Source organism: Hydra viridissima, unplaced genomic scaffold (genome assembly GCF_058129835.1).
Source record: "Hydra viridissima isolate aposymbiotic clone 2 unplaced genomic scaffold, HvirCarnegie_v1 scaffold_1, whole genome shotgun sequence".
Lineage (NCBI taxonomy): Eukaryota > Metazoa > Cnidaria > Hydrozoa > Anthoathecata > Hydridae > Hydra > Hydra viridissima.
Genome location: NW_028324300.1, coordinates 35,989,393 through 36,005,141, shown reverse-complemented (window position 1 = coordinate 36,005,141; position 15,749 = coordinate 35,989,393). Strand labels below are relative to the sequence as shown.

The 15,749-nt window shown below is 30.5% G+C and overlaps 1 protein-coding gene and 1 pseudogene across 2 annotated transcripts; one reads left to right on the top strand and one right to left on the bottom strand.

Moving 5' to 3' along the window:
- Positions 1–2,717: 2,717 nt before the first annotated feature.
- On the top strand, positions 2,718–3,135 carry LOC149894740 (uncharacterized). The gene is made up of 2 exons (XM_090079530.1): positions 2,718–2,832; positions 2,972–3,135. Exons 1-2 carry the CDS (start codon positions 2,718–2,720, stop codon positions 3,133–3,135), a joined length of 279 nt encoding a protein of 92 aa, XP_089935656.1.
- A 1,505-nt stretch (positions 3,136–4,640) lies between these two features.
- Positions 4,641–6,583, bottom strand: LOC149894739 (uncharacterized; annotated as a pseudogene). Its single transcript, XR_016445053.1, has 2 exons — positions 5,598–6,583; positions 4,641–5,425 (listed from the first exon to the last, which is right to left on the bottom strand). The product of XR_016445053.1 is annotated as an uncharacterized LOC149894739 (transcript).
- Positions 6,584–15,749: the final 9,166 nt, after the last annotated feature.

Sequence of the window (15,749 nt, the reverse complement as noted above, 5' to 3'; positions counted from 1 at the left end):
ATACTCTGCAGACGTTAAGGATTTCTTTTCCAAAATTTGAGAATAAAAAGATTACATCTAAAATATTTTAGATTGAAATTTTAAACCGAAATTCCTGAACAGATCAAAACACCTCTCTAAATAATGAATAAGCAAATATCATTTGAGAACAATTGTAACTCAAATGATCTTTCTTGATATATTTCTTAATTTAAAAAAATTATACTCAAGTAAACTCAACTTTGAAGAAATTTTCAGGCGAAAATGTAAACCATGTAATAAAACTTAATAAAATGAAGAAATTACATATTCAAGTGAGAGATTTTAATTTAAATCCAGGGGCAAACGAGAAGCCTACTTGGAATAGCCAGATAAACGCATGTACTTTTTTTTTTTTTTTTTTTTTTTTTTTTTAGAAAAGTGATATTAGATACAAAACATATAAACATAAAGTTTAAACACAAAGTTTATTTTTTTTTTGATAATGCAATAAAAATAATTACTGTAAAATTATATATTATTAAACTGGTAAGAAAAAGTGTAAAAACAACATTTAAATGAAGAAATGTTGAACAGAGAGAATATAAAAATAGTCACTTTTTCAAACTATATTAAGCTTCTAATTTCATTTTTACCTTTTTCCACGTGGGGTTTCATATATGAAGCAATTTGAATTTAAGGTGCTATGATTTTAATGAAAATATTTAAAGAAATAAATTTGAGAAGTTGTTAAAAGAGTGGATGAAATTAAAAAAGAAAAAGAACAAATCTGGCTGAAGTAAAAAAAAGATATTTATTTGAAGAACAAATGATTAAAGTATTTTAAATTGGAAAACATCCTTATGTTATGTTTTAGGAAATATTAAAAGATAAAATGAGGAAAGTGAGAGACAAGGAAGAAGATATTGCGTTCTGAAAAGACCAGCTTCGGGAAAGGAAAGGAAGTCTTAGAGGAAAAGATAAACGATATGAGTATTACGTCGAAAGAATAAAAAGAAGTAAATCAAATTTAGAAAAAGAGCTATCTGCAGAGTTAGATAAAAATGGTTTAGATTATCTAAGTTCTTCTATATACACTAACGACGATTTAGGGCAGGAAACAGATATCAATTTTGATTTTAACAAGATTCCTATTACTCAAAAATCGGTTTTTCTTCTAAATAATATACTTCAGTCTACCGCTCATACACCAATGGGAGAGGTTATGACACCCCACCAATATAAGCTTTGATTAGTGTTTCATGGAAAAATAGTACAATCGACAGTACAATATAGTACAATACAATATAGTACGACAGTACAATATAGTACAATACAATACAGTACGACAGTACAATATAGTACAAAAATAGTACAATCGACAGATTTCAAATTACATGTAAAAAAATTTTTCGGTTAAAAGTTAAGACCATTTAAAGTTGTTTAAGGGGGTATGGGGGAGTAATTTTAAGCTTTGCATGGCTATAAATTTCAAACGAAAAGACATTTTTGATGAAATTTGAAATCAGTCGATGAATTTCGATCTAATTCATAATAGTACAAAGAGAAAATTTTTATGATTAAAGGAGTTCTAGAAGGGTGGCAGTTAGGAGCCCGGGCGAATTTTGTTTAGCTTCAATTGCCCTAATTTTTTCCAAGTCATTCTCATTCGACACCAGTATTAACATAGAAGTTTGAGTATGCTTCATGCCTCTTAGTTGCCAATCTTGAACAATAAATTCCGGTACACTTCCCTAAAATATGTGATTTTTCCCTAAGCCCCCATTTAAAAAAGTTATCTTTTGCATTTTTTGAATAAGGAAATGTTTTCTAATGATTACCAAAAAAAAAATTTCTAGGAATATGTTACAAAGTCTCAGAGCATGTTCATATCACTGATCTCTATAACAACTAGATAGCGCAACTCCGAGCAAAACTTCTAACTTTTTGACGCCAAAATCGCCATATTGGAAAGCCCCAAAAATTTAAATCCCGTAAGCTTTAAGTTCTGTTTTTCGGCTTAACGCTTTAAATAACATATCAGCTTTCAGCGTTGTGGGGCTTTCCAATATGGCAATTTTGGCGTCAATTTTGATATTAGAGATGCGCTATCCAGTTATTATAGAGATCAGTGGTTCATATGCACCGTGATATATGATTGGGACCAACCACTGATCTCTATAATAACTTATAGAGATTATTATAGAGATCAGCGAGACCAACATGTAACTGCATAGTTCGAATACATCCGTAAAAGATAACTTTTACAAATTTAATTATATCGGTATACATTTTACACACACAGGAAATGTTTACTGAAATTTATATATTTAAAACTAAACTGAATTACCTCAACCAAGTTCATTTCTAGTGCAGTCTAGCATTACTAAAGTGCATTTAGACTTGTTAATCATTCTGTAGTTATGCAAACCTGTATGCTTAGTGTTTATACAAAGTTACATAAATACTAAGTATACATGTGTAAATAGTGTACATTACAATCTAAAAATAGTGCTTTTTATGCTCAAGCATCAAGAATTTAGATTTTTAAATGTTAAATAAATATGGGAATAAGTATCTTTCATTTATGTAACATCTATACATGTTAATTTTTGTTAAGTGATAATTTATGTGTGAGCTAGATATTACACTGAATATGTGTTCAAGATTTACAAGTTGTTTAAAAAAACTTGAATGTTTACCAATCCCTAATAAATACTTATTTATAGGATATAAAAATGGTGTAAAACTAAATAGTTATGAATTACAATCAACAAGTACCTTGTTATGATGATGGCACAATGTGGATTTTTTCTGAAAATTCATTTACTCCACAAGACACTGAAAATTCACTTATAGTCTGGAATGATATACGTATGGGCTTTTGATGAATGATTTTCTATTTACACATAATTATACTACATGCACATAAATAACATGTTAATAAACTATTCTTTTTCCAAGAATGCAACTACAAAAATAATTAATACAAATAGGAAAAAAAATTTTTTAGAGGATGATACTAAAAGGAAAGTTGATGATGAAATTCGTTCTTTTCGCGAGAGAATTCAGCATTTACTCAATGAACAACGAATTCTAAGTGAATACTTGCTTGGAATATGTAACAACAATAGTTTCAAAGAATCTAATAGTGAGTTCTATAGAGTGGTAAGTTAGCACTCAACAAACAGAAAAATGTTTGCATGCATAACAGATAACATGCATACTATCCATACACTCAGACTTTTGTACTTTGTGTATATGTTCATGTAAATAAACATAATATTCTTACTATATGTTTGTTTTTATGAGTATATACATACTAATGAACTTGTATTAGTGATTGTATATTATTATGTACAACGATGTGACTGGAAGTAAAAAGATAATGGATAAACTGGCTGTTATATTTTTAGAAGCTAGGCTTTTAGTTGTTAGAAGCAATATAATTTAACTGAATTTTGTTATTTTAATTATGACAAAATGTCAACTTTTTCACTACTTACACAGATAACTGATAAACTTGCATTAGTATAGCATTTGGTATTTATTACCTGCTGCTAGCTTTTGCAGAGATGTCAAATTATAAGTCACCAAAAACAACATCAAATTGCTTATTAAGTTTTCATTTGATGTTAATTATATCCACTCAAATTATTCTTTATTGTGTATTTACATGCTGCATTTGTGGCAATTTTTAAAGTGACTGGTGAATATGCAAGTCAGCTCTTTGTAGTGCGCACTCAGTTCTACCTATGTTTATATAAGTCTACATATGTTTATATAAGTCTAAATATGTCTAGTAAATAGAAAAGAAAAGGGTAAGTGTAAAGAACATTTTAGTTTGACTTGGACAAATTATAAATACCTAAGCACCTTTTTTAATTCTTTTTTAAAATTTTTGCTAAAATTTTTTTAAACTGGATTTTTTATAAAAGGTATTTTTGAACTTAAAAACTTATAGCACAGGAGTTTTCTTTTTATTAAAAAAGATTAAGCTCGACTGCCCAAGGTGAAAAACAAAGTTTTTAGCTCACAATAAATTACAAAGAGCTTAATATATTCCTAAAAGAAGTAAATAGTTGCAAATCTGATTTGTGAGTTGGTCGACAAGTTGACACGGCTAGCAAGAATACTACGATTAAAATCTATATGTGGAATATAATACTGCGCTTGCTTTTGTGTTAATCAAGAGTTCTTAAGGAATTTTCAAAATTAAATTGCAGCTGATCTTATTTCCATTATGAAGTTTAATTGATTATACTTTACAGAGAATTAGAATCTCGAATAGATGAGGTAAAACGAGCGATAGCTAAAAATTACACATTTTATTTATAGTTAGAATCTTTAACTTTTTTAAATTTCAAGTATTTTCTAATTTTCACTTGAACTCAATTTCGTCATTTAGAATTGCAAAGAAGTTTGAAATCTTCATTTCAACAAATGTTTAACTGTTTAAATATCCCCCATTTTTGCGTTTAAATATTCCCCATTTTGTGTTCAATTTTTTCTGCTATTGAACACAAAAAAACAACCATTTTTTGTGTTCAATAGCAGAAAAAAAGTTTAATAGTAGAAGGTTCCTCCTGTAAAAGACCCCCCTCCCCTCCCCTCCCCAGTCGCTAAAACAAATGATATAAAAAAGAAAAGAACAAAGCAAACTAAACTTTAAAACAATTTTTATAAACATAACGTCGTTTGTAAGGGTGTAATCTATTGTTTTTCAAAGATAACTTGTTGAATTCCTTTAGAACCAGCATATCCAGGTTACAAATAAGGAGCATAGTAACGGTGCTTTTTTAGGTACGTCCTTTTAGAAATTTTTTAATTTATGTATTAATTTTCATCCATTAAAACTTTTCTTTCGAATCGCTCTTCCTTCGTTTCAATTTAAATAAATTTTTCGATAGTCTTTTGTTTTTTTTTTGAAAGGTCGGACTGCTTTGTATCTGATTGCATTTTTGAATCAGATTTTTTACTTTCATCTCGGCGTTCGAAAGCTTTTCTAATGCTAAATTAGATACATTCTCAAATCTAATATCGAGTTCTTCTAGATTTCTGTAAACTTGTGATAAAGTTTCTTTGTAAGTTTGTGTTTGCGCTCGTTCAATTCCAACGTCATCATTTAACTGCGTGATCATTTCACATAAGTTTTTAATTTGATTTCTGTATTCCATTTCGAATTCTACTGATCGAGCGTGTTCTCTTTTACTGAACTCGTCTTCTTCTTCTTTTTTTCTTTTAAGAATCATGTGACCGTTGATACACTTTTCGATCTTTATTGTAGCCGTGTTATTTTCATCGTATAGAGTTTTTAATAGAAATCCGTTTTCTTTGAGCATTTCGCAGCATTGCTCGACTATCTTTTGCAGCGTGGCGTTATTCTCTTTCTGAATTGATTTGGTTTTCAAAATAACTTTTTTTATTTCATTGTTTACTTTTGAAAAATCTGCAGCCTCCCTTGTGCCTATGAAAACAGAGTTTGACTTTTTGACATTTTTTCTCTCTGAATTAAAATTTAAGATAACTCAATCGTGCTATATGTTAGTAATACGTTAAGAATACACTCCGTTGCATAACGCTATGTAGCTAAACCGAAAAAAGTAATTTAGAATTATTTAATAAAATATAAAACTTACATTTGCTTTCAGATTCCTTTTGAAAAACGTCTGTTTCTTTTTCCTGGCACGTATAGTAGAATATATCTTCTGTCACCGATGTCTCCTCCATTTTTGAGTTATTGTCTCTTATATTTTTTAAAGAAATTTTCTTCACTTTTTAATTGAACTTGCTCGATCTTGAAAGACGATTCTGCTGTTAGATTGACTTCTGCTTTGATAGAAAAAGTCGTTTTGTTTAAGTTTAAACTTTCTTCCTTAAGATTAAGCTGCTTTTCGAGAATTTCATTTCGTTTTGTAATCAGTTTTAACTTTTCTTCTTTTTCTAAAATTATTCGAGACAGTTTCTCTTTTTTCTCTTGACTATTCTTTGCAAGCGATATGATGCTTTTCTCTAGATCTGTTTTCTCTTCAAGTAATTGTTTGCATTGATTGGAGGCAATATGAAGTTGCTCCTCACATGATTTCAACTTTCTTAAAAGCTTTTTACTGTGTTTAAATGCATCTTGAGTTTCATGCATTAATATAGAATAGTTGTCATAAACATCAGGGCATATAGTTTGGTCTAAACCACTATTTTCGGATGCACTTATACGTCTTTCACGACCCAACATTTTATTGCTTTTTTTAACAGCGAAATAAAATCCAGCTAAATGTCTGTTACAGAGCCCTACGTAGTATCCATGGATATTGAATTTGCAATGCAGGAGTTTCGAAAGTACATCTCCTCCACATTCTCATCAGGGGGAGGTTTATGCGTTACTTGTTACCATAGTATTTCCTAATAATTTCAACCTTACCTGATAATCATACTTAGCCAGCAAAATATATCTAATATGAAATATCTTTGTTATCCAAATATTATTTTGTTAGCATTCAATTAAATTCGTATTATTATCTAACCATAAAGTAGAATACTTGTAGCGAAACTTCTGGTCCGGAAAACAAACAATTTAAATTTCTAATAAAAATTGGAACTGTATAGATACTAAAACTAAGGAGCTGAAAAGACTAACAATACCACCTGGAACAAAGATATATGAACAAAGATAAATAAACTATCAGGTATAGTTTTATTTATTTCTCTTTTCTATAAAGAGTGGTTTCTAAAAGCAGAGTTAAGTTCTTTAGCACCAGCGCAGGTGTGTGGTCTTTTAATAATTTATTGAGAGGTTAGAAAACTTGTTATTGATTAAAATGATTCAAAATGTTTGTTAATACTATTTATTAGGATATAAAAGCTTAATGGCAAATGAAAAGATATGAGGAATGAAATTTACTTGGCTCCCAAGCTGTTGCGAGCTCTATTCTGAGACATACTTGGTATTTTGGATCCCACTTTGGTAGTTTAGCAGATGAAGAATGTAGGGAACGCGGTGATTTGGCCAATAACTTTTGGAGCGCCAATAATGGACCAAGCTATATTAAAAAGCCTTAACTTCAGTAAAGATGAGCCTCCTTGTTTAGCTCCTTTAATAACAGACAAGTCGTGGCTAGTTTTTGATAAGCTTCGAAATGGAAAAGCAGAAACTCAATGGATGAAAACATCACCGGAACTTCGGAAATTCAATGATTTTTATCTAGAATTTAGAGCAACAGCAATTGGAGTTGATGTTGTTAATGACTGCTCAGAGAGGACGGTAAAATTAGTTCAAGACCTAATAAACAGAGCATATTCTGAGGAGAAAAGGCAGGACACTCTTCTCTTTACAAATGATTACAAGAAAAACAGAAAAAGCAGAAAAAAATTCCATTTTGAAAATGCTGCTTGTAGAAAAAATATCTAGTTTTTTATTTTATACTTTTTTGTTAAACAAATTTTTAATCTGCTCTTAATTTGAAAAAGTGCTTTGTTTTTAACAGATAGATGAAATAAAGACGATCATAAATTTACCAGGATTACTGTATATCAATCTAGAACAAATCTTACATTGGATTTGAAGTTTTTAGTAATTAAAAATTTTTTTTTTTGATTTAATTTCAGAAAAAACCATTTGTTTTTGAATATTTTATTACAAAAAATATTTTAACATTCCCTTATTATATATTCCCAGGCCCTCTCCTTTTATTATTTACTTGAATAAACTTTGTAGCTGAATACAAGTGAATTTAATATAGTGCTGCATTGAAAACTTAATCGAAAATAAACCTACTAATATGAATTTCAAAAAGTTTGAAGCTATATGCGCAACTGTATTTAACTCGATACACAATTATTCACATAAATGAAGTGCATTCCCAGAACATCAATTATGAAGTATTTTCATGTTTGACATAATTTACACGTATATTAACAGTTAGATACGCAAGTTTACAAGAAATCTTATACCTATTCGCTAAGTTAACTCTAAAAAAAATGGTTATCATTTAGCATTTTACCTATATTTCATGTGGTTCGAACCCTTAATGTTATGCTTTTGATAAAAGTTGTATCTTATAACTTTCTCTAAAGTTTTATAGGAGTTCGACGAATATAATACTTAAACTTAAGCTCCAAAGCGAATCAAAAGCGAAACTCTGAATATCTTTTTTGGAATAAGTTTAACTCTTGTTAAAAGAGTTGGCGTATTTACTTATAATGATGAAAAAAATAATTAACTAATTGTCGATGTATGCAAACATAAGCATATGCGAAATTCAATTAAGAAAGTAATTGCCATCTATATATTAAATATCATGTATTAGTAATATCTTTATATTAAAAGGTGAATCATTTTGAAAATAAGTATTAAACTAAAGAAAAAAACTTTCGCAACTTCCATGACGAGAGGTAAAAAGTTAAGTTTCATATATATGAAACATAAAAGTAAAGTAAATTTACGATAACAAAATCATCTTCACAAAAACTATTTTTTACGTTTAAAAATGGTATAAGTAATTTTAGATGAAAACATTTAAGAAAAGTAAATAACCAATCATACAAAATATTTTCTTTCAAGCTGTTAAAGAGATTAAAACTCTAACTTAAAACCAACTGTGATAAATGTTAGGGAAATATAATCTTTAGAATTCATCTATATATCTAACAATAACCTTGAAAAGCTGCGTTTTAGATCTAGGCACTATAGAACAATCAAAATTTAAAAACACTTCAAGCTAGCAATCAAATTTTAAATTATATTTTATGTTCAGCGCGTGCAGTTGAGGCAACGATGAATGCTATGCTGAACTTATTTGCAACTTTTCTGCTTTCGTTGAGCACAAATGCCTAAGACCAACTAAAATGGTGGTACGTTAATACTGATATGAATCAAAAATATTTCGGAGATCTTGAATACATATATGTTGACACTAACGAAGTCATTTGCTCATTTGATAAAAGAGTGTTTGGTATTAGTTTCAGAAAGAAAAACAACCGACTAGTACCTATTGTTACATGTGCAAGGCCAGATAAATCATATATGATTGATATAGGCAACGATCAATTGAATAACAAATATTTGGCCCTTTGGGAGATTTATATGTTGATACTTCACCAATATTTGTGCCATATAAGAGCATTTGGCAGGGCTTTAGATTCATAAAAAAAGGTAATCGAGTTGTAGCATCCATTTATTGTGAAAAGTACGATGGCGCGGGTGGTCACATATGGATTTAAAATATGGATAACAATAACTTTTATTTTCCGAAAGGACGAGGATTAAAACTTGCTTACGCTGATAAAAACGCGGTAATAACACCAACGATGCCAGTCGCATTAATGATACACACAAAAAACAATCGAATTTCTCCCATGTTACTTGCCCTTTACTCTGAAAATACATGGTTAACTCGTTTTCCATATTACGCTGGTCATGTCGAGTTGGCTAGTCAAGTATTGACAAATAAGTACTACGAAAATGGCTGGATTAAACGCTATGTAAAACCATGGGGATTAACTGCGACGTGGATTTCATTCGTAGCTGCTGATCTCCTATTAGAACTCATCAAACAAACAGGCTCAAACAGCCTAGTTGCTAAAAACTTTAATAGAAAAGACTTACTAAGCATCTTAGAGCAAGAGGTGCTAGATCCGTTTTTAAGTAGAGGACTACAAAACAGTGGTGATTGGGTGTGGTATGTTATTGCTTGTCTAAATTCAAGAAGCTTTGATTCTAAATATTTTGCTTCTGCTAAATTGAAATATGACCATCTGGCTTCATTCTACTGGGACGAAAGAAATTATGGAGGAGGAGCTTGGCGATATATAAGGAGAGAATACTAAAGCGCAGCTACTAACGAATTGCTTATTTACATAAGTACTGAGTTTTATTTTGTTACCAATGATAGCAAGTATTTGGATATGGCAAAAAAAGTGTGGCAATGGTTTCGTTATTCTGGAATGATTAATTCTTTAAATATGATTAATGATGTTCTGACTTCCAATTGCCAAAATAATCAACAAACAGTTTGGAGCTATAATCAAGGAGTGATTTTGGCTGGACTGGCCCATCTTTACAAAATCACCAACGATAACAGTTATCTTAATCAAGCTTGATCCTTAGCTTTGTCTAGCATGTTAAGATTAAGCACAAACAACATTATTAACGGATACGGGTATGCTGACAATTAAAGCTCCAGAGTGTTTAACGGTATTTATATGCATTATTTGGCAAAGTATGCTAAAATAGAAACGGATTCTTATAAACGCAAAAAAATTGCGCAATTTATTTATGAAAACGCTGAACGTGCACTGAGTAACTCTATTAACAAGGAAGGTATCATAAAAGCGTATTGGGGGGATGCTTCTAGTAGCGTGTATAGCAGTGAAGGAGAAATTTCCGCTCTTGCGTTGTTAAATGCTGCCGCAAATGTTCAGTATATTTTTGATTAAACGGTAATAATTTCGTTTATTGGCGTTTTTCAGTATGGCAGACTTTTTTATTTAATAGATCATGTTTATTTGAGCTAGGAAATGTATTTTTTGTTGCGGTTTCTTGTTGTTTTATTTTCGTTTTCATTTTCTTGCAATCTAATCACGTTTTGGGTTTATTTCACTTGCATGTGGGATGTAATGGGTCATGTTAAAATGTTTTGAAATAGATTGATTAGATCGAATTTCAGATTCGTATTGAGGAAAAGTTAAAAAAAATAAAAAAAACAATACGAAAAAAAAAAAAGGGCCTTAAGTCATTCGAAAATAAATTGAATTAAAGTAAGATTACAGTTAAAAGAAGTTTTACTTTGGTTAATATTTAGTCGTTAGCTGAACTAACCGACTAATGGCTCATCTCAATCCTTAAGAAGCTAATTCCAAAAAACCTTTGTTATTTTAAAAAATGGTATTATTAATAGTGTTCGGCAAAATCAAATATACGCCAAACCTTTAAAGATTTGAATTTGAACTGTTCTTTGAGGGGATAGATTTGAATTTGATTTGACAAATATCTGGAGGATTTGGATTTGATTTTCAAATATTCACTTTGTTCTCAATTTTTGCGTTTGAAAAAAAAACGCCAAATTTTACAGGCCCGCAAACATATATATCACTTTATTCCGGGGTCTTTGCAGTGGTTTCCGGAATGGCGGTCGCCTTTCAATAACGGAAAAAAAAAAAAAAAAAAAGAGTTTTTAATTAAAGTTTGTTAATATTAAAGAGAAAGTAAAGAGCATAGAGAAAGAAAAAAAGAAAAGAAATGTAAACAAAGTACAAGATTAAAAGAAAAAACGTAGAAAAAAATATATGTAAAAATCAAAAGAAAAAATTGCAAATACAATTTAACCACAATAAAAATGGAAAAAGTAAAACAATAAGGAATCGAAAAACATTCATTGAAAGAAACAATCATTCGAAAAAAGAAAATAATAAAAAAACATAATAATGGCTTGCTTGAAAGCAAAGAATTTTTTTTTTTAATTTTATTAATTTTCTGTGCGTTTTTGTATATTGTCTTGTATGTTTGTCTATTGTTTGTATTTTCCGTCGTGTATTCAAATTCAAATTTATTTTAATATTCGTTATTCTTATTTTCATTAATTATTTTTCATTATAATAGTTGCTATATGTCATTGTTTACTTTTACGTTTTATCAGTTTTAACTGTTTGTAACTGTCTAACTTTGTTTATGTAGCTATTGTATTTATAAAGACAAGTGACTTATATATAATTATTATTATTGTTATCATTATTATTAATATTATTTTTATTATTTAAACCATTATTATTTTAATCATTTTCATTAGGTGTTTACTTAATATTAGTATATTTACTATTTGTAAACAACCTTGAAATGTATCTATTTCAGAAATATATATTACATTCCTAATTATGTCGGATAATCCAGAACCCGAATCTTTTTCTGTTACAAAAACCACCAAACGTTCACAATCAATTGTATGGGATCATTTCACAGTTGATGAGCATGACAAAACCAAGGCCATATGCCAGCATTGTCCAAAGCACAAGAACAAGTATGCTTACAATAAAGGTGGGACAACAAATCTAATGAACCATTTAAATTCTCAACACAAAAGCAAATTACTTGGGGACAGAGAACCAAAGCAACGACGTTTAGATGACATGATAATGACACCAATCGTTTATTCTCCAGATCTATTCAATGAATACTTAGTTAGCTGGATTGTCAAGAATGATCAATCATTTAATGAGGTAGAGTCCAGCCACTTTCGTAAACTACTCACTCTACTGAAACCAAATTTGTCAATCATGAGTGCGCGCCAATTAAAAAGCCAGATAATGGACACTTACAACACCAAAAAACAATTGCTAAAGACCCTTTTTTTGAATCTTGACTCAAAGGTTTCATTCACCACTGACTGCTGGACATCACCCAACAACATTGCTTTTATGGGCATAACGGTTCATTACATTGACAAAGACTGGAACCTACATGCCAAAACTCTTGATTTCAAATCCTTGCCTGATTCCCATTCAGGTTCAAATTTATCTAATGCATTCTTGTCAGTTTTGATTGAATTCGGTCTTACAAGCAAAGGAATGGGCATTACCTTAGATAATGCTTCCAATAATAATTCATTTATGGATATTTTAAATTCCAAGTACGAAATTAAAACCACCTTTGAGCATATCCGGTGTTTTGCTCATGTGCTGAATTTGGGCGCGCAAGCAGGTTTGGATGTTTTGAAAGATGATCTTGTAAAACTTAGAACAGGAATTAAAAAAATCCGATCCAGTCCTCAATCATATTCTAGGTTCAAAGGTTTCCAGCAATCAAATTGCACCTTAAAACCAATACTTGATGTCCCTACAAGATGGAACTCAACAGCTGATATGCTTAAACGAGCAATGGAATTAAAAGTTGGTTTCATTGCGTATTTTTGCGATTTTGACTCAACTGCAAACAATCCAGACTGTTGTCTATCAATTTCAGCAGATGTTTGGAACAGGTTTGAAACAATTGTTTTGTATCTTGAACCATTCAAGGAATTTACCCAGCTCATTAGTGGTGATTCATATTCCACATTGTCTTTGGTGGTTCCTCTCTTCAATATTCTTTTGGATCACATTACTGAATGGATGACCACAAAAACCAACCCTGAAGATAATCTACACCGCTCTACAGTTGCAGCGCTCGCAAAAATGTCAAAATATTATAATTTGACTAGTGACTGCTTTACTATCTGCACTGTCCTGGACCCAAGATTTGGTATTGAATATTACAAAAATGATAAGGGCGCAAACAGCGAGTCGTATACAAAGATTATGGATACAGTCAATTGTGAATATCAAATCAATTATGCCCCAAGCAATGGTACAACTGCTACAAGCATTCAAAACGTTTCAAAATATACCCCGTTCAAATCGCGTGTTTCATCAAACCCATGTAATGAGTTTGAAAACTATTGTAATGATACAAGTAAGATAGATGGCGGCAATAATAGCAACATATTACTTTGGTGGAAATCTCGATCTGACAAATATCCAAACCTATCCAGAATGGCCAGAGATTACCTGGCCATTCCTGCTACATCTGTATCATCAGAAAGGCTCTTCTCATTAGGAAAAAATCTTATTACTGACAAAAGAAATCTTCTCTCTGCAGATACCATTCAAGCTTGCCAGTGCTTGAAGTCTTGGTTGGATTAAAAAGAATAAAAGAAGCTGTAATGTGTGAGAAATAGTAACAAATGCTGCAATATGAATAAAATTTATAGATTCAGATAACTAAAATTAATAAATGAAATAAGTTAAATAACGTTCAAATATACATCAAATCTTGGAAAGATTTGAATTTGATCTAAATTCAAAATAGGAAGATTTGAATTTGGCCATTTCAAACATTTGACGCATATTTGATCAAACTATTTGAATTTGTGCCGAACACTAATTATTAACACTAATGCAAACAATTGTATCGTGTATGGTCTTGTTATATAGTTGTATTTAAACACCATGAGTATGGTTCACGGTGCCAAAAGAACTCTCCATTTCGAGTTTTGGGTAAGGTCATTATTAATTATTTATATACCTGCTGTTAGTTTGTTCTAATACAAAAATCACTAAAGAAGATATTTAGGTATAGTATATGACTCTGGAGAAATAAGGGTATTGTGGTTCAGCGATGATCGATTTTTAAAGCTGAGTTACGATTGCTAGTCCATTGTTTAAGCAATTTCTCACTTAGTTTTCTTTTGAAAGGAACCCTGTTTTATTTTTTTTTTTTATCGTACAAATAAACGATCCCGTTTATATTCAATATATCTTCACGATCTTAGCACAATCGCCTAAGTCATTTTTTCTTGTTTTGAGAAAACTAAAAAATTCTGCATAACTTCGGTAATTCTTTTGCTGCGTCACTTTGGTTTATTTTGTGACATCTTATAACATAGATGCTTTCATATATTACTTTAAAAGTGATTTGTGTATTACGTGGTATAAGTAGTCATGTTAAAGAAAAGTCGCCTAAGTCAAATGGCGGATTTAGGCAGAAATGAAAAAATTAAAAGTAAACTGCTTTCTGATTGGTTTAAGACATAGGCGATTACATATTTCAACTCTTATTTCAAAACCCCCAAAAAATGACTTAGGCGATTGTGCTATGATCGTGACGATATATTATAAATATACAGTATGTGCCAAAATCACCATGTTTAAACAAAGAAGTACTTTATATTTTTTTTAATAGAAAAGCTGTGAAGAAAAATAAAATTTTAGTTTCATTAGTTAAATTTAAGACTTAGCTAACTGAAAATATTGCTTTTTGTTAAATTTAGAGGACATTGAATTTTTTTAAAAATTTTTATGTAAAGAGCTGATGTTGAAAATTTTGTCGCGAATGAAAGCAAATAACATATTTGCCCACAGTTAACTAGGCATACGACATAAATTAATAGCCTTATGACTAAAATGATTGAGTTATCAAATTTTCTCAGATTTTTAACGATAAAATATCATTTAAAGTTTGATTTTGTTTACAAAACATAAAAAAAATATTTTTATTATCATCATGAGGAAAATAAATCTTGAACTAAAAAAAATATTGTGGAAGGCTTAAATCCGGACAATCTTGTCGTGAAACCGCTGCTGAGTTCGGAAAGTCTCATAATCTCATATGTGAAATCAAATTGCGCAATAATTTAGAAGTAAATCAGCCTAAAAGTGGTCGAAAGAAAACTTTTACACCAAGAGACCAAAGAACAATCGCTCGTTTAATTGCTTCTGGAGAGTCTAAAACTGCAAAGGATGTTACTAATTTAATGAAAAACAGCTATGGGACTAATGCTTCAGTGCGGACAGTCAATAGAGAGCTTAAAAGAATTGGTTTTTGATCCAGAAGAAAGATCAAGAAGCCATTGTTAGTTTCTCGCCACCGCCAAGCTCGTTTAAATTATGCTAAACTTCATGCACACATGAATTTTAATGACTTTTATGACTGGATTTGGAGAGATGAAAGTAAAACTAGTAAGTTTGGATCAGATGGTATAAGATATACTTGGAGAAAGCCTAATCCACCAATAAGGGCTTGAGATTTTACACCAGCCGTTAAATGTGGCGGAGGAAAACTCTTGTTTTGAAGATGTTTCTGTGCTCGTGGAGTCGGTGAATTAGTGAAAATTAATGGAACAATGAACGCCGATGACTATATCAACATCCTTAAGGTCAGATACTTCAAGTCCCTTTGAAAATGGGGCAGAGCTGTACGAAACACGATGTTCATGCAACACAACAACCCTAAGCATAAGACTGATAAGACCATTAAAGTCCTTCACGAG

Coding starts and splice junctions, on each gene's coding strand:
- LOC149894740 (XM_090079530.1), top strand. CDS start 2,718: ATGAATTACAATCAACAAGTACCTTGTTATGATGATGGCACAATGTGG. Junction 2,833..2,971: donor TATAGTCTGGAATGATATAC/GTATGGGCTTTT, acceptor AAAATTTTTTAG/AGGATGATACTAAAAGGAAA.